General features: G+C 43.3%; 1 protein-coding gene across 6 annotated transcripts; it reads left to right on the forward strand.

Annotated features, from left to right (window-relative positions):
- Nucleotides 1-2,227: 2,227 nt before the first annotated feature.
- COMMD6 (COMM domain containing 6) lies at nt 2,228-25,110 on the forward strand. Of its 6 annotated transcripts, none has more exons than XR_016461463.1 (10): nt 2,228-2,490; nt 3,070-3,128; nt 3,998-4,063; nt 4,223-4,299; nt 4,881-5,049; nt 5,719-5,871; nt 6,715-6,810; nt 12,755-12,811; nt 23,875-24,047; nt 24,736-25,110. XR_016461463.1 is itself a non-coding variant. In XM_090130684.1 (8 exons), exons 1-7 carry the CDS (start codon nt 2,229-2,231, stop codon nt 6,763-6,765), a joined length of 837 nt encoding a protein of 278 aa, XP_089986810.1. In that variant the 5' UTR covers nt 2,228; the 3' UTR covers nt 6,766-6,810; nt 8,917-9,369. The 6 variants fall into 6 exon arrangements, 1 of the variants encoding a protein (XP_089986810.1); XR_016461459.1 differs by having other exon boundaries at nt 24,866-25,110; XR_016461461.1 differs by lacking the exon at nt 12,755-12,811 and having other exon boundaries at nt 24,866-25,110.
- The last annotated feature ends 259 nt before the right edge of the window (nt 25,111-25,369 follow it).

Consider the following 25,369-nt stretch of genomic DNA (forward strand, 5'->3'; position numbering starts at 1 on the left):
CATTATTTCCACATCTTGGAAAATGAATGAAAAATAACAAATATTAAGCATATTGCTAAAGGCACTAGTGAGAGACTTGATGAAATTGTAATATAAATAGTGTGTAAACTTCAGTAGATAACACAGAAAAGTATTTAATAGTTAACTAAGCTAAGAACAAAAAGATCATTAAGTCATGTCCCTGCTACCACAGGCAGATCTTACCCGCATGAACATTGCGACTGTTTTGACAGTCATGAGGTCATAAAACATATTTCTCAAAAATATTTGGACACTTTAATTAGATGCTTTAAAAGGGAGAGGCTATGTACCATAATGTATAAAGTTCATAAACACACATATCATGTTGCACAATAATTTCCTGTTGCTTGAAATATATTCTAAATTATTTCATTTAAATTTATTGGAAATAGATAACTTTAAATTAGGCAGCAGTACTGTGCAATGAGTTACATTTTACTCATCAGTCACAAACAGTCTTACAGTGGATCTAACAAAACTGCAGCATTATAACATAGAAAAAAAAAAGCTAAAAAGCTAAAAAGTAAAACTGATCTAAGTATATTTGCTACTGTTAAAGCTGACACTGTTGAAGGATCAGTGTTGTTTTAGGGTTTCACTTGAACACAAAACTTACTGCATTCAGCAAGGAAACATCACTAAAGATGGTTCTAGCTGCAGTTTTATAAGTGTCTATTTTCCCATTGAACTGATGACCCAATTGACCTATGCAAATCATTCATGGAGTGCAGTTTACTCACAGATGAAAGATTCAATGATCCACCTGCATATAAAGTATAGTTGCTCAATATATCTGTAACAAGCCCAGTACACCCTATGTTATGCACGCAAACTCAATAGCACGATTAATACACCCAATACTGTTAATCCCTGGAGAATACAAACAAAACCCAGTGCAGGTTAATAACAAACTAAATGGAATTAACAGCCTGCTGCATCAACCATGAGGAACAAGTAGGTGATCTGAGACAGACAGCATGGCTTCACCAAAGGCAAATCATGCCTCACCAATCTGGTCAACTCCTAAGATGGAGTGACAACATCAGTGGATCATGGAAGGACAACTGATGCTATTTATTTGGATTTGTGCAAGGCTTTTGAAGTGGTTGCGCACCATATCCTTATCTCTAAAGTGGTAGAGTAGACTATTCAGTGGATAAGGAATTGGTTGGAAGGTAGCAGCCAGAGGGTAAATGTGGTAAATGGTTCTGTATCCAGGTAGAGGCTGGTGATGAGTGGTGCCCCACAGGGGTCTGTCTTGGAACCTGTTGGAATCTTTATCAGTGACATAGATGATGGGATTGAGTGCATGCCCAGCAAGTTTGCTGATGATACCAAGCTGTGTGATGCAATTGACACAACAGAAGGAAAGACTGCCATCCAGAAGGACCAGGAGTGGTTTGAAAAGTGGGCCCATGTGAACCTAATTAAGTTCAACAAACCCAAGTGCAAGGTTTTGCACTTTGGTCGTGGCAATCCCTGATATTTATACTGACTGGGAGAAGAACACATTGAGAGTACCTGTGCTGAGAAAGACATAGGGGTCCTGGTAGATGAAAGACTTAACATGAGCCAACAGCGTGCACTTCCAGACCGAAAGGGCTGCATCAACAGAGGAGGGCCAGCAGGAAGAAGGAGAAGATTGTCCCTTTTTACTCTGCCCTTGTGAGGCCCCATCTTGAGTACTGTGTCCAGGTCTGGGACCCCCAGTACAAAAAGGACATCAAGTTGGAGGAGCAGGTCCAAGGGAAGGCCACAGAGACATTCAGAGGGCTGGAGCATCACTCCTACAAAGACAGGCTGAAGGAGCTGGGCTTGTTCAGCACAGAGAAGTCTGGGGAAACCTCACTGCGGCATTCCAATACTTAAAGAGAGCTTATAAAAAGGAAGGAAATCAACTTTTTACACGGGCAGATAGCAATAGGACAAGGAGGGGGGAGGAAGGGTTGAACTAAGAGGGGAGATTTGGATTAGATGTCGGCGAAATTTTTCACTGTGACAACAGTGAGGTGCTGGAACAGGCTGCCCAGAAAAGCTGTGGAAGTCCCATCCCTGGAGGTGTTCAAGAAACATGCAGATATGGCATTGAAGGACGTGGGGTTAGTAGGCATGGTGATGATGGGGTGGCAGTTGGACTAGATGATCTTTGTGGTCTTTTCCAACCCTAACGATTTTATGATTCCAGGAGGACCCCAGGCTCCCTCCCCATGCCTGTCCTGAGCTGTTGGGCGACGCCCAGGGAGCAGGAGGCTGAGGGGGCGCCAACACACAAACCCCACCCTCCCAGAGCCTGGCGCCGAGAAGACAGCGCATGCGCTCTGCTCAGCCGCCTGCCCCGCTCCGCCCTCGTCTCGCTCGGAGCCAATCAGAGCGCCGGACGCTGTGTGGCGGAAGTGGGTTCTCGTCGGGATCGCGGCGCTATGGCTGCTGGCTCTGCTGTGCTGCTGATGCGGGCTCTGGAGGCGCTGGGTGAGGGGACGGCAGCTGAGGGGAAGTGGGAAAGAGCTCAGTCCCGGGTCTGCGGGTTAGCGGGAAGGCCGCCTGGGGATTCTCATTCTCAGTGTGTCGCGCCGATGAGAGCCTGTTCCTCAGGTAGCGGTGCGGCCTGTTTCCGAGGGGCCCTGGGGAACCTGGCGCTCCTCCAGCGGCTTACGGGAGGTCCCAGCTGCTGGGAGGAGGTCCGGACAGGGTCCCTCTCTCGGCTGCGGTGAGCTGAGCTCGAGGGCAGCAGCTCATTGCTGCTGGTCCTCAGTGCCCGAGGGCAGCCCTGGGCCTGCCCGGCTTTCTGGGAAGTTTTTGCAGAAGGGGGCTTTTTGTTTGACAGTAGTGCTGACAAACTGTGCAATTGCATAGGCTGTGTTTGGGGCTCTGAGGTATCTGTCATTCCTATTCCTGATCTGTTGATATAATTCAGGATGAAATCCATTAAATAAAGCTCTGCTCTTGAGGTAAATAATACCATGCAAGCCTATGATTTCTACAAAGATGATTTATTACTAATAAAGCTTAAAGGACTTGCTTCTGATCACTATTGTTTGTGTTTTTCAGATGTTGGTGGTGCAGCAGATAAGATTAATTTGATACCTCAAGACTTTTTTGCAGAACTAGTAAGTAGAACAGCAAGGGGGATATGGAAGGGCTTCAGGCACAGAGATCCCAGCAAAACTCCTTCAGTTCACTGCTTTCTGCGTGTTGCAAAGTGGAGCTTATGTATATATGACATAGGTTTACGTGAAATAGACCAGCCCTGCCAGAGCAGAAGGATGGCTTAAAGTTTGTTTTCATTACTGAAGACATTTAAGGTTTTGGTTTTGTTTGTTGTCTTAATGAGATATAAAGCTCAATAAGTCCTGAAAAAATTCAGCTTCTTTGTATCATAAAGCATTGTGCACTTGAAGAAGATGGCTATTCATTACTATGAAAATGACATGTTAAGAAAGAAAATGTGAGGTAATACCAAAAAGTTTTGAATTAGTTGATTTTTCTTGGGTTTGATTTTTATTTCAGTTGCTTACGTGATCTTATTTTTCATTTTCCATTTAAAATCTCATCCTGTTGTCCATTTTTATGTCAACCAGTTTTCATTGCTGTTGTAATCTCCAAGCATTAAAACGACTGTTTACAAGAGTGGATAGTGATAAAAGAGGGGGGAATGGAATGGTTTTAAACTGAAACAGGGAAGGTTTAGATTAGATATTAGGAGGAAGTTTTTCACTCAGAGGGTGGTGATGCACTGGAACACATTGCCCAAGGATGTTATGGATGCCCCATCCCTGGAGGCATTCAAGGCCAGGCTGGATGTGGCTCTGGGCAGCCTGATCTAGTGGTTGGTGATCCTGCACATAGCAGGGGATTGAAACTAGATGATCATTGTGGTCTTTTTCAACCCAGGCCATTCTATGATTCTTTTCAAACTTGCTTATCTAGTTTATTAAAACATGCTTTGAAAATATTTTTAAATTTATTTTCTTTGCAGTGTGAGCAGATAATTCAACATCTGAACCATAAGATCCCAGGTGTAAATACAATTGAACTTTGTCAGGTAAGTTTGGATATTAGCACTTAAAAGCAAGCATAATAACATTATGTATTGTGATGTATACCTTCTGCAGGTTAAATAACTTGTGCGTGCATATGTATGTACTTATAAGAAACTTTTTAAACTCAAAAGTTGTAATCTTAATTATTTGATCATCATTAGAGACTGCAAACATCTGGGATTGAGGTTAATGTTGGTGACCTGGCAAAAATAACTAATGCTGTGTCCTTTTTGTTTAGGTAAGCACACAATAATTTATATTTTCCTTATCTTTCTTTTTTTTTTTTTCCCTCTCTATACCAACCTAATAGCAATATTACAACAAAATAGCAATGTTACAACGTAACATGCATGAAATAAAATGATTTGGGAAAAGGGCTTTGTTTATGTTCATAAGGATAAAAAAGTGTGGTACCTACACATATAGACTCAGTAACTACAAAAATAGAGAGGAAATTGTTGTTCTTTGAACCTGTCTGTAAGCTTTGGAACCGGAGTGCTTTTTTCTCTCTCTGGTTTTTTTTTTTTTTTTTTTTTTTTTTTTGCTTGATGTTTCCATGGGAGTTAATTGAGTAGTGCTTTTTGCGGCCTTTCCTCTAGACTCACTGCCTTTTTATTTGGGAGCTCATTGCATCATTTGACTCCTGTTAGTGCAAATTATACCATTGCCTGGAGGTCCTTAAATACCTCTTGAGTTTCTTAAATTGCTTCTCCTAAATGTTTAATTAAACTGCCACATTTTGAAGTTAATAATACTGGTTAATAGTCTTAAATTGTTGGAGAATTAAACAGATATGGTGTTGTTTGGATTTTCCTATAGCACAGCAGCCAGGAACAATCTCTCTACAGAGGAGCTCATCACTGCCTTGGGCAGCACAGTCAACACGCTGCCTAAACATGCGATACAGGTTATTCGTCATGTATGGAATGAGCAGGGCAAATCTGTTAGTGTGCCAGAAGATAAAGGAAATGTGACCACAGTGGGCCAGGTAACTAGACAATACAATGTATCTGAACTAATGATTTTTCTGAATTGGCAGTGCTTCATTGTGCCTGTTGTATTGTCAAGCACAAAGCGTATCTTGATTGCCCAGAAATGAGGAAAAAGAAGTCTTTGTTTGAAGCTGGGTAGTAAGCTTCTGAAAGCTCACCTTACTTCTATGTTAAATATTTCTTCCTGTCATGAAAGGGTAAAAATGGTAACTTATGCAGTCTGAAATGTGTTTACAATGTTCTTTATACAAAACAGTTACTGATAGTTTCATTTTTTTTCAGTTATTGCTTCTGTAAAATTTTTGTGTACTCTGAGCTTTTTCTCATGTTTCCATTTGATTTAGAAGCTTCTAATGAGAACATGTCAAAAACACAAATGACATACAAGCCAAGTGAACTCTGTGACTTAAGCTTCTATTTCTAGCACTTCTTGAATATTGTCAGTATTTTACAAAGTGAAATAGATTAAGTGAAATAAATCATCATTTTTCTTTCCACTACTAAAGGGAACAGCAAATCAAAATAATATCTGTGTATGTTTATTTCCTATTTAGATATGGGCTCTTAATGTCCTATATTGTCTATCAAAACATCTGCCCAAAACTATAGCAACAGTAGGCTATATATTTCTTTAGTACTCTTTTCAATAACTTTTTTCTCTGCAGTTTGTAGATATTAAATGGAAACTGGGAGTTGCAATGAGCTCTGACACCTGCAGGTCTCTGAAGTATCCATATGTTACGGTGACACTAAAAGTAGCAGACCCGTCAGGACAAATAACCAACAAATGTTTTGAAATGACAGTCCCACAGTTCAAGGTCTGTAATCCTATGTCGTCTCTTGTCATTTGATTCAGTCCTTTTGGTGACATAGTTGTGGAAAAGCAAATGTGTACTTTATATACAGTTGTGATGCTTACTAATATGGAAATTAAAAGACTAAACACTAAGTAATTGTTTAAAATACTGAAGATAAGTACCTATTTTGTGGTATTTAATTCTGCACCACTTGGCCTAAAATGTTAATTCAGCAGCAGTTTGTTCTCTTACACTTTGGCTTAGCAGAAAAGGCAGATCTAAATTCCTCAATTCTATCCCTCTGCCTTACCAAAAACGGTGAGTATTCTGATTCCGTGAAATTGCTAACCTCAGGTTAAGTCCTGGCAGTTGGACAGAAGGGACTTTAAGGAAGGTATTATGAATTCTTGAGTGTTCTGAAATCTTGTATTCCATCGGCTGAAACCTATTTCATAGTTTGCTGTTCAGCTAATATGAGAAAGGGATGCTTGCTCTGTGTGAGAAATGTGGATTATTTCAACTGGGAATAGACGTGTTTGCCTGAGTAGTTTTTGCGTTTTGTTTTGTTTTTTTTTCTTTTGTGGTTTAGCAGTTATTTCGAGTGTTTTCCCATAGCATCCTCTCCTATCAGTAAGCACGGTCATACAAATAATTCATCATACGTACAACTGAATAGTTAGTGCATCCAGATGGCAACCATCTCACAAAAAGAAATGCTCAAACTTCCAGTTCAACATGCAAATTGTAACTGAAGAAAGAAGGAATGTGAGAAACATAAAATGATTTTGCCTAACGTGATAGTTTGCTCTTAAGTTCAGGCTTTTCTTTGTGCAACTAAAATTTATATTAATTCTTGCTTTTCAGAACTTCTTCAGACAGTTCAAGGAAATAGCGGCTGTTCTTGAAACAGTTTGAACAGAACTGTTATTGATACTGAAATTTCTGAGAGATTTGTATCAGGTAAACTTTCTGTTCTGCACAGGACATATAGTGCCATTGTTCAGCAAGGCACGTATCCTTATCCTTTTGATGGGTATTTGTCACAGCCATCCTTACATAGCTGTGAAGTTTTCTTTGCTTCTGAATACTTGAAGCCAATTCTGTTTATAAAACTGGTCACCTTGGTTCATCCTGATAAAGAAGAAGATCAGGCTCTGTACAGAAAAATGTCACTGTAGACCTTTTTTACTCTCAGAGTGAAAAAATACATTTAAGAAACTACACATTTGGCTCCAGAATACAGAAGGATGTGAAAATGTTAATTTGACTGAGAAGATACTAAGAGAATTGTAAATCTGACATTAACAGTTTAGTCTGTAAAATTGAGATGTGGCTGGAATCAACAATAATAAACTGTATGGAGTATATGAAATTACACATGGCAAGCATACAATTATTCTTGAAGAATAGCCATGTTAAGTACTTAGTTGCAGGTATTTGCACACCAGGCTTTCAGTTTTCTTTTAAATGGAATATGCACTTGTCCTAATGGATTGACTATTTTGAATACTTATTTCTTACCACCCAGACTTCTGAAAATTAAATTTCCCTGAAAACCTACTTTTTTCTCTGAAATGAAGCCTGGAGGTTAGTTTTAAATATAGGAAGAAAGTTGAATTTAATTCTGGAGCATTTTAATGTGTTTTTTCCTTTCTATTTAATCCAGTTCTAATCTGTGGCACTCTGCTTGATGTTCTTCTTAGCAGCCTGCTTTCTGATTAAATTAAAATATTGATGTGGCTGCCTCACTCTGTGCTCCGAACTAGAAAAACTGGGAAGAGGCTTAAAAGTTCAGGCTAGCGCATTAGTCATACACATCAGAGAAATGACTATACTGAAAGTCAACAAGTGTTTGGCAGGAGTCTGGTGGACTGTGTTGCTTTCTCACACAGAAAATGTCCTAACCAGTAAAATTTTGACTTTGATTCTGAAGGCGAATGGGGACATTTTCAAAGGGAGAATGATAAATGTAGCATGCTTGCATTTCATTTTTTCTTCCGTTTAACCTTTAAAACTAGAAATATGGCAGGGTCTTTAAAAAACACTACTGTTGCATTTCAAGACTTGCTGGTGATGTAGTAAGGCAGATAAATCTGAACAGAGACAATTCACGCTGATAAGCTGCTGGAATTTATGCCATGGCTTCAGACTAAGAAGCAGTGTTGTTGGGACAGATCTTTAGAACATCTGCCTTTCTAATGCACATAAATAGTTTATTAACTTTTCTTAGAAGCTGGCTGAACATCAGTGATGCAAGTTTTGCCCACGTTGGCTCATGAAAATGGACTGCAACACAGAGCAGACTGCAGTTCTTCCTATAGAGATACACCCCCACTCTATAAGCATTATGTATAGTACATAAAAACAGTATTTGGAGTTACTTAGATCTCAAATAAATGAAACATTGTTGTCTGTAACAAAAGACAGTAGAAGCTTTGGCTATCAATCCTTCCTTTGTGCTGCAGAAGTCAAAGGTATTTGCTTCATGGCTGGGGAGTGCAGAATGTAGTTCTGTTGACCCTGTCAGTAGAGTGCCACAGGATGGCAAACTGGAAGTCTTATCCTGAGACCTTTTCCTTTATAAGGTTACAAGGTTTGAATGTGGTGCGAAAAATCATCTCTGTGTATGGAAAAGTGATATGAGCAGCTGATATTTTTCATTGTTTACTTTTTTTTGAACTTGAAATGTAGGGCTTCTGTAGCCAGAAAATATTGTCATGCTGTGGCCTAGTGAATTCGTTTTAATCACTGTAAGAATTCCGGAACTTTTTGTTGTTGTATTTTTATTTTGTAAAGCTGGAGCATTACAAGTACTTCTATTTGTTCTAGTGCACTTAAGTTTTTCATATAGCTGGAAATATTTGTGCCTTCTCTAGAACTGGATGGAAGATTTAGTTAATAATGTCCTAGCTTCTAGAAACAGCAGTTCAGTACATTCTGAAAGATAATGAGGAAAAGTTCAGTTACTATTCTTGTTTGGCCTGTCACCAAGGGAAAAAAAAAAACAAAAAACAACCAGCTTCTGAAGAGTGTAACTGTTATGTTTTTTCAAATTATATGTTCCAGATGTATTAATGAATGTTTTTGAAGCATCGTTGCACTCATATCAAGTTGGAGGGCTGGGTGGAAATTGCCTAGGCATGTGTGATACACCAGCACAACTGTCTGAGAATTTTGAGGTATTTATGGACACCTAGGAGATGTGATTAAAAGCTGGCTCTGTACTCAAACTTTGAGGTTTGTCCTGATCAGTATCTGTAGGAATTCCTATACTGAGTAATGGAAGAACTACGTATTTTATTTTAAAAAACGAATACTTGGCAGGGTAGCAATATGAACGTGTTCAAACAAGCTCTTGAATTGTTTGTTGATATGTGCAGGAGCCAGATCTTTTCAAAGAGAATCGGATGTTACTGATGTGTTCTTAATTCTACTTGTTGATTGAGGCAAAATTGTTTAACACAAATATTTTTGTAAGTTCACAAACATTCATTAAACATGGAGATAACAAAAATAAAAGATGGTCTGTTTTTTTGTTATAAGCCTACTGCGTGGAAGTCTGTCTCTTAAATACTGAAGAAAGTCTGAATGTATAAAGAAGGGTTGAGGGAACTGGCCTTGTTTAGCCTGAAAAAGAGAAGGCTCCAGGGAGACCTCATTGTGGCCTTCCAGTACTTGAAGGGAGCATATACACAGTAGGAGGAATGACAGTTTATGAGGGTGGATGGTGATAGGACAAGGCGGAATGGTTTTAAACTGAGACAGGAAGGCTTAGGTTAGATATTAGGAGGAAGTTTTTCACTCAGAGTGTTGATGCACTGGAACATGTTGCCCAAGGAGGTTGTGGATGCCCCATTCCTGGAAGCATTCAAGGCCAGGTTGGATGTGGCTCTGGGCAGCCTGGTCTAGTGGTTGGTGACCCTGCGCACACTAGGGGGGTTGAAACTAGATGATCATTGTGGTCTTTTTCAACCCAGACTATTTTATGATTCTGTGATACTGCTGTGGGTAAAGTTAAGGACCATACTATGCCTGAGCTTCTTTCCTTATTAAGTTAGGATGAGATTTAGACGACTGCAGTCATTCTGTCAGAAAGTGGTAATGTTGCTGAGAGATATGTGCAGGCTGTAAGGAATATCTGAATCAATTACAGCTAGACAAGTGCTATATTGCATTGCATGCAAGTGGGTTTCTTTTGTTATGTGTATTTAGGACACAAATGTGCAGTTTTTCTTTTCAATGATTGCCCAGAACAGGGTAAGAGGAAGGAAAATGGAGAAAAAGGGTATTATCCAGTAAACAAAACCAAGGGAGGGACTAATGAAGGAATCTCCTGGCAAGTCTCTGTCTCCAGTGTGTGTGGCACTTTTTTTTCCTGCATTATTTTCAAACACACCAGTCCCTTTGTTATTTAGTATACAAATGAAAAAAGGCTCACAGAAAGAATGCATAAGTGACTCCAGTAGTTTCTGTGTGTTATTGCTGTATATATTTAGCTGCAGGTCATGGCCAATGGAAAAACTGTGTCTAAGTCACTTGGTTTTTGCTTCCAGTGAATTGTACTGCCTTTCTTTAACCATGTTTCAGAAGTATGTTCACAGTGAACAAGGTTATTTACCTTACCTATCCCCCCTTGTAATTTTTTTTTTACTTTTCTGTTTTCAGTTTTTTTCACCGTATTTGTATCCCGGGAGTTATGCTAGCTGTGACCCACTAAAAATAAAAGTAGAGAGATGCTCTGTGGAGAGAAAGAATTGTTTCTTCTTTCTGTTTGCTCTCTTCTTTAGCATGCGAGCACTTTATTACCCTCTTACTGTGAGTACAATGAGAGGGCAGTTTCCAGCACTTTACAGAAAACAGGGTTATTCTACTTAGCCTTTTAATAGTACCTGAGCATCATAAAAAGTTGTTTGAGTCATTTAATCTACCTGCAGAAAAAATGCTCCATCTTTTGAGAAGTATTGCAGCAGCTGAGGGACTTAAAGTTCAACAGCCCCTATCTTATCCAATACTCTGTGGTTAACTTTTTCCCTTTTTCTTCTGTAGTGGCACTAATTTTACAAATATCATATGACTCTTGGTGGTACTGCTAGCTTAATGGACCCTCACTTTGTTTAGGAATTTGGCTCTATGCAGGTCAGTATATGATGTTCAAAGTGCCTAGAGCTAGGTTTAGTCTTCATGGTATGTTGCTTCATTGCTCCCTTCCTAAGGCCTGTAGGAGGCTCAATCACTTCATAAATAACTGAATATATTTGTCACTGTGGACTGTTGTTCAAATGTTTGCTTCTACCACACAGCACTGTCGATACATATTTATCCACCTTTTCTCATAGCACTGGAGTTGTGCATGGGACTAGAGGGATGATGCTTGGCACTTTGGTATGCCCAGTTCTGGATTTTTGGGAAGACTTTGACTGTTATAGAAGCTTTCTTGGAAGAAGGTGGAAAAGTGATCTGCTGTTTTAACTGAGTTTCTGGGACATGTCTCTACTCAGGATCTTGTGTTATTGAGAAAGTAATAAAGCTGAGGCTGCTGCTGATCTTCTTAGAGATGGCTGACTGTGTTTGTTCTTTGTCCCAGTTTTCTCCAGTGACAGATTACATTTCATCTGACTTAATTGTGAGAATCACTTCTGTCCATTATGTGTAGGTGCCAGCTTCCAAATATTGTGTTTACGTTACAAAATATAAGTTGGGTATTTCTGTTTCAGTTTTGTACATCATGTACTTAGATTTAAAAAAGTAAGCTTAATATGTGTGTAAAACAAAGGGAGAATTCTATTACTTGATGTAATGTGTGTCTGTCAGTGTTGTTTTTTAAGATGAAATTGTCATAGCATTGGTCACAAGGTGGCACTGCTACATACAGTCTTGGTAGACAGTAATCCTTTGGGAATGTATCTGACAAGGGGGTAAGGATTTCTTGTTCTCTGCCTATAATGTTAACTATATACTCATTTTATTGTAACTTCCATGCTACTTTTTGCATTTTATGGAAATACTGTAATTTTTGTGCTAACAAAAAAAAAAAAGATTTCCAGCTACACAAAGAAAATTCAGCTTCTTACTAATAACAGAATTATATTCCATACATTCTGTATTTGCAGTAGCTCAGGACAGTAGTTTTTAATTGTACATTATACTTCCGCATTAAGATTTGCTCTTCAAATAGTATCATCTTATGTTTTTACTGAGATCTATTATAGTTTTACTTTTTTTCCTATATATATGTCTCTCAGATTTTTCTAGATCAATATCTTGTTCATAGAATAATCACTGGCATTTTTCTATTCAAAGTTTTCATGCATTTTAACCACCCTAACATTGTTCCTCCATATTTTGTTATGTAGCTTTTCAGTGTTTTTATGCCATTTTCTTTACTAATATGCTTCTCAGCCATGCAGGTGTTTGTATTGCTTAATTCCAATTCTGAATTACTTCTGAATCTGCAAGGTAATGTTCTGATGTTTCTGCCACTACTGAATTTGGTGGAAATTTTTTTGGCTTGTTAAAGGGCCAGAATTTCAGCATTCCCAGTGTCTAAGGTGGGCTAGGGGTATGTTTTTAAAGAAAAAAAAAATTCACCTGAGAGCTAGGCCACATTAAAGCAAAGTGAGCTTTTCTCTTCTGAACTGGCAAGTAGTAGATGCTGTAGCCATGCATGAAGCTTGAAAGAGATGTTAAAAGTTAACATTTAAAATGAGGAATGGAATTGTGTCTCACCTGAATCACTGGTGTGCAGTACTGTTCTCACAGTTGAGAATGTGGGAAGAGGGGAGATGCTCAGCAGTTGACAGTCAAAACAACAGACATCGATTAAACTACAGTGGAGTCAAGGAAGACTAAAAAGAGGATTAAGAGATTCCCATCTGTTCTCTGCCCTATTTTTTTCTTTTGGCAGGTACATTGGCACTCTTCTAGGTATTGCGTTGAGACTGCAGGTGTCCTGTATTTCATGGTAAGCTTTTCCTTATCTCACCAGACATACAGTTGAGTTATGAAGTAAGATTTTAGTGCTGGTACAGTGTTGAAGTAATAAGGGCATTTGCATTTTCCTCTAGAGTAAATAAAATTTGTGACATATTGTACAATCAATAGGTGTACAGAGGTTAGGCTAAGTAGGATTATCGTGGTGGAAAGATAAGAAATGGAAAATGCTCACCGATGTTATAGACTCTCAATAAACTCCACAAGGAGCAATCTCCAGAAAGAGATCCTTTCTCAGTGGCAGTCAGCTCTTAAATGGGATCTAGGAAAGGTGGAGCCAGGCTCCATCCCTTCCGGTAGCACAGGTGAATTGCCTTCACCTGTGCTCCCGTGGCTGACTCATTGCTTGCCTCACATGGTCAATCAGAGGTTCAGGCTGTAATCAACAGTTCCCATACACTCCACCCCTTCATGGCGTGAACCAATGATTGGGTTAACTAAAGGGTGAGCCTTTCCTATTATGGAGATCCAGCACATTGCGATGCTTATACAATTTTGTGTTGCGATGTATGTTGACACAATTTAAGATGAGCGATGGTTGGTGAAGGTTCATGTTCTTGTACAGGCCAGTGGTTGATGGTGTTATGGGAGGCATGTAATCATGATGTGCAAGTCCATCTATGTTTCATCAGTCCCGTGTAGATCATCACTGGCTGTTGCACATGATCTGGCAGCAACACTGGAACGCTTTGAGGATATTTTGTTCCTTCTGGTGGTCCTGGAGGCTCAGAGACTCACAGGGAGTAATACAGATGTTTCAAAGGTACTAGGAAGGGAAAGTCTGCTCTCCAAAGCAAGATGCAGGCCATATTTCTATCCTGGGTCAATACTTCAGCTTGTATTGGGGCATATCCCGGCTGCCTGTACTACACCTTTTAGCCAGATATCTGTGGCTGCATAACTATATCAGGCACTAAAGGCGGTGTCCTGATCTACCATATGGACATGATGGGGCTCCCTTTAGCAATGAAGACTGGAATGTTGACCACAATATCCATAGGCCATGTACCTATCACTGAAGGGACTACTGAGCCTCCCAACTCCAATAATCTCCCCCAGGGTGCAAGTAGGCCACACCACTTAGATCCTACCTGCACCTTCCAAGGCCATTTTATAATATGGGTACCCAGATCTAAATTCTCAGGGGCAGGGAGCAGAAGATTATTTTAATTACCAATCTGGGGTCTTACCTGATTGTCAGTGTGCGTAATTTGGATCCTAAGTGGAGAGGCCCAGGTTGTCTGTAGTATTTTCAGGGCACTGGGTCTGCCATCTTGAGGTCTTTGGTTCAGGTCCCACAGGGTTTCACAAAGTGTCTTTGTTCACCCCTGCAGGGACTGGGAGTCTGTCTTCAGGGCAGCCTTGAGAATACCATTATAACGTTCAATGAGGCCTGCCTCCGTTGGATTATATGGCAGGTGGAATCGCCATTTGATGTTTTCTTCTGCACAGCGTTGTATCGTTGCACCAGTAAAATGGGTCCCTTGGTCACTCTGATGACTTGAGTTGTCCCGTAGGCAGGCATCAGTTTAGAGACATGGTAAACATGTACAGTCCTGTGTTTAACTGTAGTCCATATGTCTAACCACATGTCTTTGCCCCTGATTGGTCGGGCATGGATAGTCCATTCTTGGGTGGCCCACTGTACAGTCCACAGAGTGAGCCCCCGGTACACAGCCCTACTATCTTTGCAGATATTCAGGATACTGTCACCAGGTTCCTTGGTTATAACCATTCACACAGCTCACAGTTTTGCCCATTGGCTGCTCTGATCATCCCCCTCATCAAACTGAGATTTGTCTTGGTGGAAGGATGGTATGCTATTGCTCTCCACTTGCTCAGGTTGCCCTTGCTGGACCCATCTGTGTAGTAGGCATTTTCAGGAATAGGATATTTTCCCTCCTGAACAGGACTCTTCTCTGGTGGAGCGACCGGTGTTTCTTCTGGTGCATCACTGTGATACGTCACTGGGCCTAGGATCTTCTGAAGTTCTTCCTTTAATGGTGATGAGAATAGACTACTCCTCCGGCTGAGATAAGCGACCCATCGTGCCACCATTTGTGCTTGGGCTACCCCCGTCTTAGGGGGATGATTACCTCCCTGCTCCTGCTGGCCACACTATTTCTAATGCAGGCCAGGATGCCATTGGCCCTCTTGGCCTCCTGGGCACACTGTCAGCTCATGTTCAGCTGAGCATCAACCAACGCCCCCAGGTCGCTTTCCTCTTCAAAGTTATTGAGCCACTCAACCCCAAGCCTATAGCTCTGCATGTGGTTATTGTGGCCAAAGTGCAGGACCTGATACTTGGCCCTGTTGAACCTCATCCCATTCACCCCAGCCCAGCGATCCAGCTTATCTAGATCCCTCTGAAGGGCCTCCTTACCCTCAGACAGATTGACACTACCTCCCAGCTTGGTGTCATCTACAAACTTACTGAGGGTATACTCAATCCCCTCATCTAGGTCATCAATGAAGATATTAAACAAGATGGGCCCCAGGGGGATATCACTTGTAATGGGTCACCAGCTGGACTTAACTCTATTAACCACTACCCACTGGGCACAGCCCTCCACCCAGCTCCTTACCCGAGGAAGGATATACCTGTCCAGGCCACGGGCAGCCAGTATTCTCCCCAGAAGAATACTGTGAGAGACCATGTCAAAGGCTTTGCTAAAGTCTAGGTAGACTACATCAACAGCCTTTCCCTCATCTACGAGGCTGGTCACCCAGTCATAGAAGGAGATGAGGTTGGTCAAGCATGACCCGCCTTTCATGAACCCGTGCTAGCTGGGCCTGATCCCCTGGATGCCATACACATGCTGTGTGATCTCACTCAAGATGATTTGCTCCATAACTTTCCCTGGTACTGAGGTCAGGCTGACAGGCCTGTAGTCCCCTGGATCCTCTTTACAGCCTTTCCTGTAGATGGGAGTCACATCGCAAGCCTCCAATCCTCTGGGACCTCTCCAGACAACCCGGAATGCAGGTAGATGGCAGAGAGGGGCTCAGCAATCACCCCCACCAGCTCCCTCAGCACCCGAGGGTGGAGCCCATCCGGTCCCATGGACTTGTGACAGTCCAGATGGAGGAGGAGCTCTCTAACCATCTCCACCTGAATCACTGGGGGTGTATTCTGTGTAGCATTCCAGACTTCAGATCAGGGTGTAAAGTGCCCTGAGGATAACTGATCCACCTATTGTACAGATGTACAGGCGGTGTTGAGGACCTTCTCCTTATCCTCAGTGGTCACACTCCCCGCTGCATCAAGTAAAGGATAGAAATTCTCCCTGGTTCTTCTCTTACCGTTGTTGTATTTATAAAAGGATTTCTTATTCTCTTTTACTGCTTTGGCCAATCTGAGTTCAAGTTGGGCTTTTGTCTTCCTAACTTCCTCCCTGCATACCTTAGCAACTTCCTTGTAATCTCCCCAAGAAGCCTGTCCCTTACTCCAGAGGACACAGACTCTCTTTTTCTTCAGGAGTCTCAACAATAATTCCAGATTCATCCACACTGGTCTTCTTTCCCTACAGTTTGCCTTATGGCAGTCAGGAACAGCTTGTTCACATGCCTTTAAGATTTCTATCTTGAGGAGCGTCCAGGCTTCCTGGACCCCTTAATCCTTCAGGAGTGACTCCAAAGGGACCCCTGCGACAAGCGTCCTGAACAGGTCAAAGTCCACCCTCTGGAAGTTCAAGCTAACAGTTTTGCCAGTCAACCTTCTTACATCTCCCAGAATAGAGAATTCTATAATTTCATGTTCGAAATTTTGCCTGCTTACCATTTTTGCAGATCTAAATCCTTTAACACCAGCAGTGAAGTGATGATTCAGATATAATAGATGAAATGGTGGTGTACAGAAACAATATGAACAAAATTAACAAACAGAAGAGAAAATATGCTCATCTAAAATACCTAAAATTCAGGCTTCCAAAATATGGTTGGAGGAGAATATTTTTGTTTAACTGATCTCAGTGCTGTTCTTCTGTTTCATAGTACTTTTTTTAATAATACCGCACTCATCTTTATTTGTAAAACTCTATTGGCAAGCATATCAATTTCAGAATGTTCAGAGGCACAGTTAACTTTGTCCACACTTGTTCACTTCAATAATGTACATTATTTTGAGAGATCTAATGTGCATCTAATGTTGACTGAGTAAGCCACCAGAAGCCAGTGGCAGATTATCAACAATTCAGAAAGCTGACTGGTGATCTAGTCGGTGATCTGACCAGGAGAATGTTTATTTGCAGCACACTGTTTGGCAAATGTTGAGCATAGTAATTTTTCAACTTTAAATCTTATAGCAGAAATTTTACTTTGAATTTTATAATTAGGTTCCAGAAGCTTGGCTAGTAATCAAATAGAAAATTAAAACATTATTGTGTCTCATCAGCAGCTTTATAAGTCATGTCTCTGCACGGGTACTGCATTTACGCTTTCTTCTGTTTGGGATGACATGGAGAAAAGCTGCTCTTTCATTAAGAATGAATGCAACCTGGACAGGCTGAAGAGTTGGGTGGAGAGGAATCTTGTGAGGTTCAGCAATGGCACGTGTAGAGTCCTGCACCTCCTGCACCTCGGGAGGAATAACTGCATGTATCAGTGCAGGTTAGCAGCTGACCTGGGAAGGGAGCTCTGCTGAGAAGAACCTGGATGTCCTGGTGGATAACAGGTTGGCTGTGAGCCTTCAGTGTGTTTTTGTGGCCAGGAAGGCCTATGGTATTGAGGGAGGTGATTCTGCCCATCTATTCTGAGGACACATCTGGACTAATGAGTCCAGTTCTGGGCTCCTGAGTTCAGGAAAGACAAGGAACTTCTAGAGAGAGTCCAGCAGGAGGCAACAAAGATGATTAGGGGCCTGAATCATCTCCCTAAGGAGAAAAAGCTGAGAGACCTGGGACTGTTCGGCCTGGAGAAGACTGAGGGGGGATTTTATCAATGCTTATAAATATCTAAAGGGCAGATGACAAGCGAATGGAACCAGGCTCTTTTCAGTGGTACTCAGTGACAGGAAAAGGCTCAACAAGAACAAACTGGAACACAGGAAGTTCCATCTGGATATAAGGAAGAACTTTTCTACTTTGAGAGGGACAGAGCATTGGAACACGCTGCCCATAGAGGTTATGAAGTCTGCTTCTGTGGAGATATTCAAGACCCATCTGGACATCTACCTGTGCAACCTACTGTAGGGAACCTGCTTTAGCAGGGGATTGAATTCAATGATCTCCAGAGGTCCCTTCCAATCCCCACAATTCAGTCATTCTATGCATTTTCAAAACTGCAGATAATGACTATGGAAATTTGCTTTCTTCTGAGTACTGAAGTTTCTGGTTCCCATTGACTGAGCTATCAGAATTAGGCAGTTCAGGTGATAATGCTCAAAGAACTAGATGATGACATTTTTATTACCATTATAATTTTAAACACTAAGGGAGAAATTACATGATGAGCACAAAGGTTGAAAAGCCTTGGTTTTAGGCAAAGGAATGCCATGATGAATACAACATTAATTACAAAGTTTAATTTCAAGGTGCATGAAATCTTATGACTGAATTGAGAAAAAGGGAATATTTTCAAGAACCAAAGTTACGTAACTAGAGAACTGAGTTTCCCATGAAACACTATTGTCAAGATGGGGGGGTAAAGACATGCTCAGATTAAAGGGTAAGAAAGAAATTATAGAGTAAGTGGATAAAGATAATGGATGGCTAATGGGATTAATACAAAGAATTAATTCAGAGAGACATACAAAAGCTGAAACAAGAAGAAATTATGACGACTGTTTGGAATAAAGTCTGAGAATTGTATTTTGAAGGCAGCTGAAGTATGAATGAGTTTATAGGGATTCTTTCAATCTTTAAAAGGAATTTGTATAAAGAATTAGCTAATAAAAATAAATTAGATAGATCAAAATAACCAGATCTCAAATCACTCAAGTGAAGGAGAAACCAAAGAGCTTTACCTAACTGGCATATTAGTGACAATTTAAGAATTTTATTTGCCACATTTTGTACCTCACAGTTTTCCCTCATAAAATTGAAATCATAACATTCGGTGATATATTATAAAAGACACAAAAGCCATGTAAAATCCTTGCACTACAATGCCTGAGGGCGTTTCTTTGCAGTTTTAGCCTAAATCCAGTGTTGAGTTCACATCCCTGGTAGTTTAGATTTGTCACTGCACTCAAGTGCCTGCACTGCAGGCTCACGCTTGGGCTGACTCACTGACCCACTACTCGCCAAAGGAGCAAGCAGTCCTACTGCCTTCCTCACCACACACATCTCTCTCTCTCGTTTCTTTAGTGCTGACAGCGGTGGCTGTGCAAGCGCTGTCACTTGCATTTGGGGCAGCTCATGGAACTGAGCCAGCAGGAAGTGAGCAGTTCATTACGGCATTAAACATGTACCAGTGAGTAAATGGGTCTTCTCCAGGTGCGCCGTTGGAGCATGGTGTGTGCTCCCAAACACTTGAGTGCTGGGACTGTGTAACTGCTCAGCAGCTGCCTCATGGGAAGCACAGAGCCTCCTGGACATTCTAAGGGCTGAATAATTACTACAGGAGTGATGGAGAACATATTTAAAGACAGGCAGGTTTCTAACACAGAAAAATAGGGGATGTTTGTTCTGAATGCCCCAGTTTTAAAATCTACTGCAAAACAGAAAATGTGTGTGAAAATAGCAATAAAGCAATTGCTTTATCATAGAACCATTGAATCATACAATGGCCTGGGATGAAAAAGACCACAATGATCATCTAGTTTCAACCCCCCTGCTATGGGCAGGGTCACCAACCACCAGACCAGGCTGCCCAGAGCCACATCCAGCCTGGCCTTGAATGCCTCCAGGGATGGGGCATCCACAACCTCCTTGGCCAACCTGTTCCAGTGCGTCACCACTCTCTGAGTGAAAAACTTCCTCCAAATATCTAACCTAAACTTTCCCTGTCTCAGTTTAAAACCATTCCCCCTTATTCTATCACTATCCAGCCTCGTAAACAGCCACTCCCCCTCCTGTTTATATGCTCCCTTGAAGTACTGGAAGGCCACAAGCCCAGTTCCCTCAACCCTTCCTCATAGGAGAGGTGTTCCAGCCTTCTGATCATCTTAGTGGCCCACCTCTGGACCCGCTCCAAGAGCTCCACATCCTTCCTGTAATGGGGTCCCCAGGCCTGGACTCCAGTACTCCAGATGGGGCCTCACAAGAGCTGAGTAAAGGAGGACAATCACCTCCCTCTCCCTGCTGGCTACCCCTTTTTTAATGCAGCCCAGAACACAGCTGGCCTTCCAGGCTACAGCACACACTGCTGGCTCATGTCCAGCTTCTCATCCACCAGGTCCCCCACGTCCTTCTCCACAGGGCTGCTCTCAAGTAGATCTTCCCCCAGCCTGTATAAATATCTGGGATTGCTCCAAACCAGGTGCAGCACCCTGCACTCGGCCTTATTGAACCTCATTAGGTTTTCATGGGCTCACTTCTCCAGCCTGTCCAGGTCCTGCTGGATGGCTTCCCTTCCTTCCAATGTATTGACTGCACCACTCAGCTTGCTGTCATCCGCAAACTTGCTGAGGGTGCACTCGATGCCATCATCTGTGCCACTGCTGAAGATGTTGAAGAGCACTGGTCCCAAGACCAACTCCTGAGGGACACTGCTTGTGATCAGCCTCCACCCTGACACAGAACCACTGATCACAACCCTTTGGCTGCATCCAGCCAGCCAATTTCTCATCCATCGAACAGTCCATCCTTCAAATCTGCACCTTTCCAATTTAGAGAGAAGGATGTGGTGAGGGACCATGTCAAAGGCTTTGCAGAAGTCCACGTAGATGACATCCATCACCCTTCTCCCGTCCACAGAAGCCGTCACTCCATCACAGAGTGCCACCACATTGGTCAGGCACGATCTGCCCTTAGTGAAGCCTCAACAGAACTGAGTACAGGGGACAATCACTTCCCTGTTCCTGCTGGCAACACCGTTTCTGATGCTAGCCAGGATGCCATTGGCCTTCTTGGCCATCTGGGAACACTGCTGGCTCACGTTCAACTGAGCATCAATCAATACCTCCAGGTCCATTTCTTCTATGCAGTCTTCCAGCCACTCCACCTCAAGCCTGTAGCGTTGTCTGGGGTTGTTGTGCCCAAAGTGCAGGACCCAGCATTTGGACTTGTTGAAACATCCCACTGGCTTCAGCCCAGCTCTCCAGCCTGTCCAGATCCCTCTGTAGGGCCTTGCTACCCCCAGGCAGATCAACTCTTCCAGCCAACATCCGCATACTTACTGAGCGTGCACTCAGTGCCCTCATCCAGGTCATCAATAAAGATATTAAAGAGGGCAGGCCCCAGCACCAACCCCTGGGAGACAACACTCGTGACCAGTTGCCAGCTGGATTTAGCTCCATTGACCACCACTCTCTGGGCCCGGCTTTCCAGCCAAGAGTGTACCTGTCCAAGCCACGGGCTGCCAGCTTCTGCAGGAGAATACTGTGGGAGACAATGTCAATGGGTTTGCTGAAGTCTAGGTAGACTACATCAACAGCCTTTCCCTCGTCCACCAGACGGGTCACTGGATCATAGAAGGAGATCAGTTTGGTCAAGCAGGACCTGCCCTTTGTGAATCCATGCTGGCTAGGCCTGATCCCCAGGTTGTCCCGCACATGCCGCATGATCTCCCTCAAGACAATCTGCTCTATAACCTTCCCTGGCACCGAGGTCACGCTAACAGGCCTGTAGTTACCCAGATTCTACTTACAACCCTTCTTGTAGATGGGAGTCACGTTGGCAAGCCTCCAGTCTTCTGGAACCTCAACAGTCAACAAGGAGCACTGATAGATAATGGAGAGGTTTGGTTATCACCTCTGCCAGTTCCCTCAGCACTCTCAGGTGAATCTCATTTAGCCCCATGGACTTAGGACAGTTCAGCTGGAGTAGTAGGTCTCTGACTGCATCCTCCTGAATCACGGGGGGTTCAGTCTGTACCCCAGCTGAGACTACCAGGTCAGAGAGTGGAGTTCCCTGAGGATATCTGGTCTGACCTCTAGAGACAGACATAAAGAAGACATTCAGAACCTCTGCCTTTTCCTTAACCTCAGTGATCACATTCCCAGCCTCATCCAGTAAAGAGTGAAGATTCTCCTTAGTCCTCCTCTTACCTCTGTATTTGTAAAAGAGTTTCTTGTTCCTTTTTATCCCAGCGGCCAGGTTGAGTTCAAGCTGGGCTTTTGCCTTTCTGATTTTCTCTCTACACATCTTAACAACTTCTCTGTACTCTTTCTGAGTTGCCCATTGCTTCTTCCAGAGGAGATAGATTCTCTTTTTCTCCTGGATCCTCAAGAATAACTCCCTATTCGTCCACACCGGTCTTCTTCCCCGCCAGCTCATTTTGAGGCTCAGGGGGATAGCCAGCTCCTGTGCTTTTACTATTTCCTTTTGAAGAGCAACCAGCCATCCTGGACCCCCTTACTCTCTAAGACTGGAACCCAGGGGATTCCCCCTACTAGTCTTCTGAATAATTCAAAGTCCACCCTCCAGAAGCCCAAGGCAGCATTTTTGTTGTTCCCCCTCCCGGCTCTACCAAAAATCGATAAGTCTACCATTTCATGGTCACTCTGTCCAAGACAGCCCCTTACCTCCACATCTCCCACCAGACCTTCTCTGTTTGTGAACAGCAGGTCTAGAGGAGCAGCTCCTTTTGTCGGCTCTCTCACCAGCTGCATCAGAAAGTTATCCTCCATACACTCCAGAAACCTCCTAGACTGCTTCTTCTGCACTTGTTGTCTTCCCAGCATATGTCGGGGAAGTTGAAGTCCCCCATGAGGATGAGGGCTGACGACCGCACAGCTTCCACCAGCTGCTCATAGAACACCTCATCTGTCTCTTCATCCTGCTTCGGTAGCAGATGCCCACCAAGATGTCTGTTTTGTCAGCCTTTCCCCTGATCTTTACCCATAGGGATTCAACTTTATCATCCCCAGCCTCAAGCTCAATAACATCAAAGCACTCTATAATATAAGGAACCACCCCGCCACCCCTCCTTCCTCACCTGTCCTTCCTGAAGAGCTTATAGTCAGCCATCGCAGCACTCCAGTCATGAGAGTGGTCCCATCATGTTTCTGTAATGACAACTAGATCATAGTTAGCCTGCTGCATAGTGGCTTCCAACTCTTCTTGTTTCTTGCCCATGCTGTGTGCATTGGTGTAGATGCACTTCAGCTGAGCCCCTCGCCTCACCCCTAATCCCATTACCACTCCCCCAGGCTCATTTCTAGCGGGCCTGGTTTTATCCCTTTTCCCCTTCATATCTAGTTTAAAGCCCTCTCTACAAGTCCTGCCAACTCCTGGGCAGGGATCCGTTTCCCCCTTTGGGATAGATGATAACCATCGGCAGCCCTCATACCAGGTGCTGAGTAGACTGCTCCATGATCAAAGAACCCAAAAAAACCAATATTCTTGCGTTTGCAGACACAGCTCTTTGCAATCTATCCACTTCCTAACATAGAGGGCAACTCCGCCACCCCTCCTACCCTATCTGTCCCCTCTGAAAAACCTTTAGTCCTCAATCAGGGTATTCTAATCATAGGATTCATCCCACCATGTTTCTGTAATAGCAATTAGGTCATACTTTCCCAATTGCACCACAGTTTCTTGCTCCTCCTGTTTATTTTCCATGCTGCACACATTGGTACAGAGGCACTTCAACTACTGGCCTCGTTGCCTTCTCAGAGCAGCCCTCCCTAATATCTTCAGGACAAGTCTGGGGTTTTCCCTTACTGCCTGCCAAGGTGACAGCATTCCCACGTGCTTCTCTGTCACCCAGTACACCCCTTTCCCCCATCATATCTAGTTTAAAGACCTCGTAACCAGCCCAGACAGCTTGTTCCAAAGAATATTTGTGGCCCTTCTAGTCAGACAGTCAGCTCCCGTCCACTATCAGCATTCCCCCTTTCTCAAGGCTGCATCCCAGGCCATAGAACTCAAAGCCCTAAGTGCAACACCATTTGCATTCATTCAGCATGTCCACCCTCCTCCTTTTGTGCAGATTCCAGTCACCAACTGAGAGGACAAAGGAGAACACAACTTGCACTCCTGATCCCTTCAGCAATCTGCCCAGAGCCCTGAAGTCCCTTTTGATCACCTGAGAACTTCTTTTGCCTCCTCTTCATTTCCAATGTGGAAAACCAGTAATGGATAATAATTGGAGAGCTTCACCAGGTGAGTGCTGTTCCTAGCAACATCTCTCACCCAGGCACCAGGCAGGCAACACACCTCTCTGTGGGACGGGTCTGAGCAGCATATCAGGCCCTTGGTTCCCCTCAGAAGGGAGTCCCCTATGATGACAGCCCTTCTTTTTTTCCTGACTGACGTAGCAAAACGGGGAGCAGACTAACTAGCCTTGGGCAACCTCTCTGCATGGATGGACTTTCACTGACATCCACAACTGACAGTCCATCCAGCTCCAGAGCCTCATACCTGTTACGTAAGGGCACCTGGGAAGGTGGGACAGGCTGAGGGGCAGTCTGCTTGTTGCCCCGAACAGGGACTTGTTTCCATCCCTTGCTGTCTTTGAGGTCGCCCCTTTCCACCTGACTGTGAGACAGCAGATGACCCCCCACTGCTTCAGGAGCATCTCCCCCGCAACCCTCCTGCAGGGATGGCAGTTTATGACTCCACCAATCAATCCCCTTCCCACAATCCCGGATGCTCCTCAGCCTTTCTACTTCCTCCTTTAGCTCTACCACCAGGCTGAGCAGATCATCCACCTGCTCACACTGCACACAGGTGGTATCCCAGCTGCCCTCCTGTAGCAGCAACAGAGCCAGGCATTCTCTGCAGTCTGAGACCTGAACTGTGTCATGGACATTCATGCTTTCAGTCTGGATCTCTATGTTCCTTTTTGCAGCAGCTCGCCACCGTGCGGTGACCATAGTTACACCTTGCTGTGTCCAGAGAACAATGACTGTTTCACTTCGTCTGAACAGCACGTGTGATTCACCCCGACTCCTCCTCTCTATCCCCATGGCTTTTTCTAGGCAGAGGGTGTGGATGCAGACCTGTTGTCCTGGCAACACCCACTTCACTTCAGCTGCTCTTGAGAGCTGCCGGGCTGCTCTGTTATCTAGGAGTTACCTGTATGAAGGAACTGACTGAAACCCCCTGTAACTTGTGGTCAGTCACTGCGATTCTGGCTGGGACAGCTCCGAAGCAGCGAACCTTGGCGATCAAGGGCTTCTTCCAGGTTTGATTTTGTACCCTTCTAATAAAATGTTACAGGTGATGCCCTGTGTTAGTCTATGCTAATTTGCTTTTAGCTGTCCTGTTCTAAGACAAGCTTATCCCTCTACCCAGAGAAGCTGTGGGTACTCCACGCTGGAGGCACTCAAGGGCAAGTTGGATGGGGCCCTGGGCAGCCTGAGCTGGTGGGTGGCAGCCCTGCCCATGGTGGGGTGTTGGAACTAGATGACCTTTAATGTCCCTTCCAACCCACGCTATTCTATAATTCTTTTATTTTAGGATGGTGATGGGAAGGGCTATGC

Source organism: Phasianus colchicus, chromosome 1 (genome assembly GCF_987193195.1).
Source record: "Phasianus colchicus chromosome 1, bPhaCol1.hap1.1, whole genome shotgun sequence".
Taxonomy (NCBI): Eukaryota; Metazoa; Chordata; class Aves; order Galliformes; family Phasianidae; genus Phasianus; species Phasianus colchicus.

Coding starts and splice junctions, on each gene's coding strand:
- COMMD6 (XM_090130684.1), top strand. CDS start 2,229: ATGCCTGTCCTGAGCTGTTGGGCGACGCCCAGGGAGCAGGAGGCTGAG. Junction 3,129..3,997: donor AAGACTTTTTTGCAGAACTA/GTAAGTAGAACA, acceptor TTTTCTTTGCAG/TGTGAGCAGATAATTCAACA. Junction 5,872..6,714: donor TGACAGTCCCACAGTTCAAG/GTCTGTAATCCT, acceptor CTTGCTTTTCAG/AACTTCTTCAGACAGTTCAA.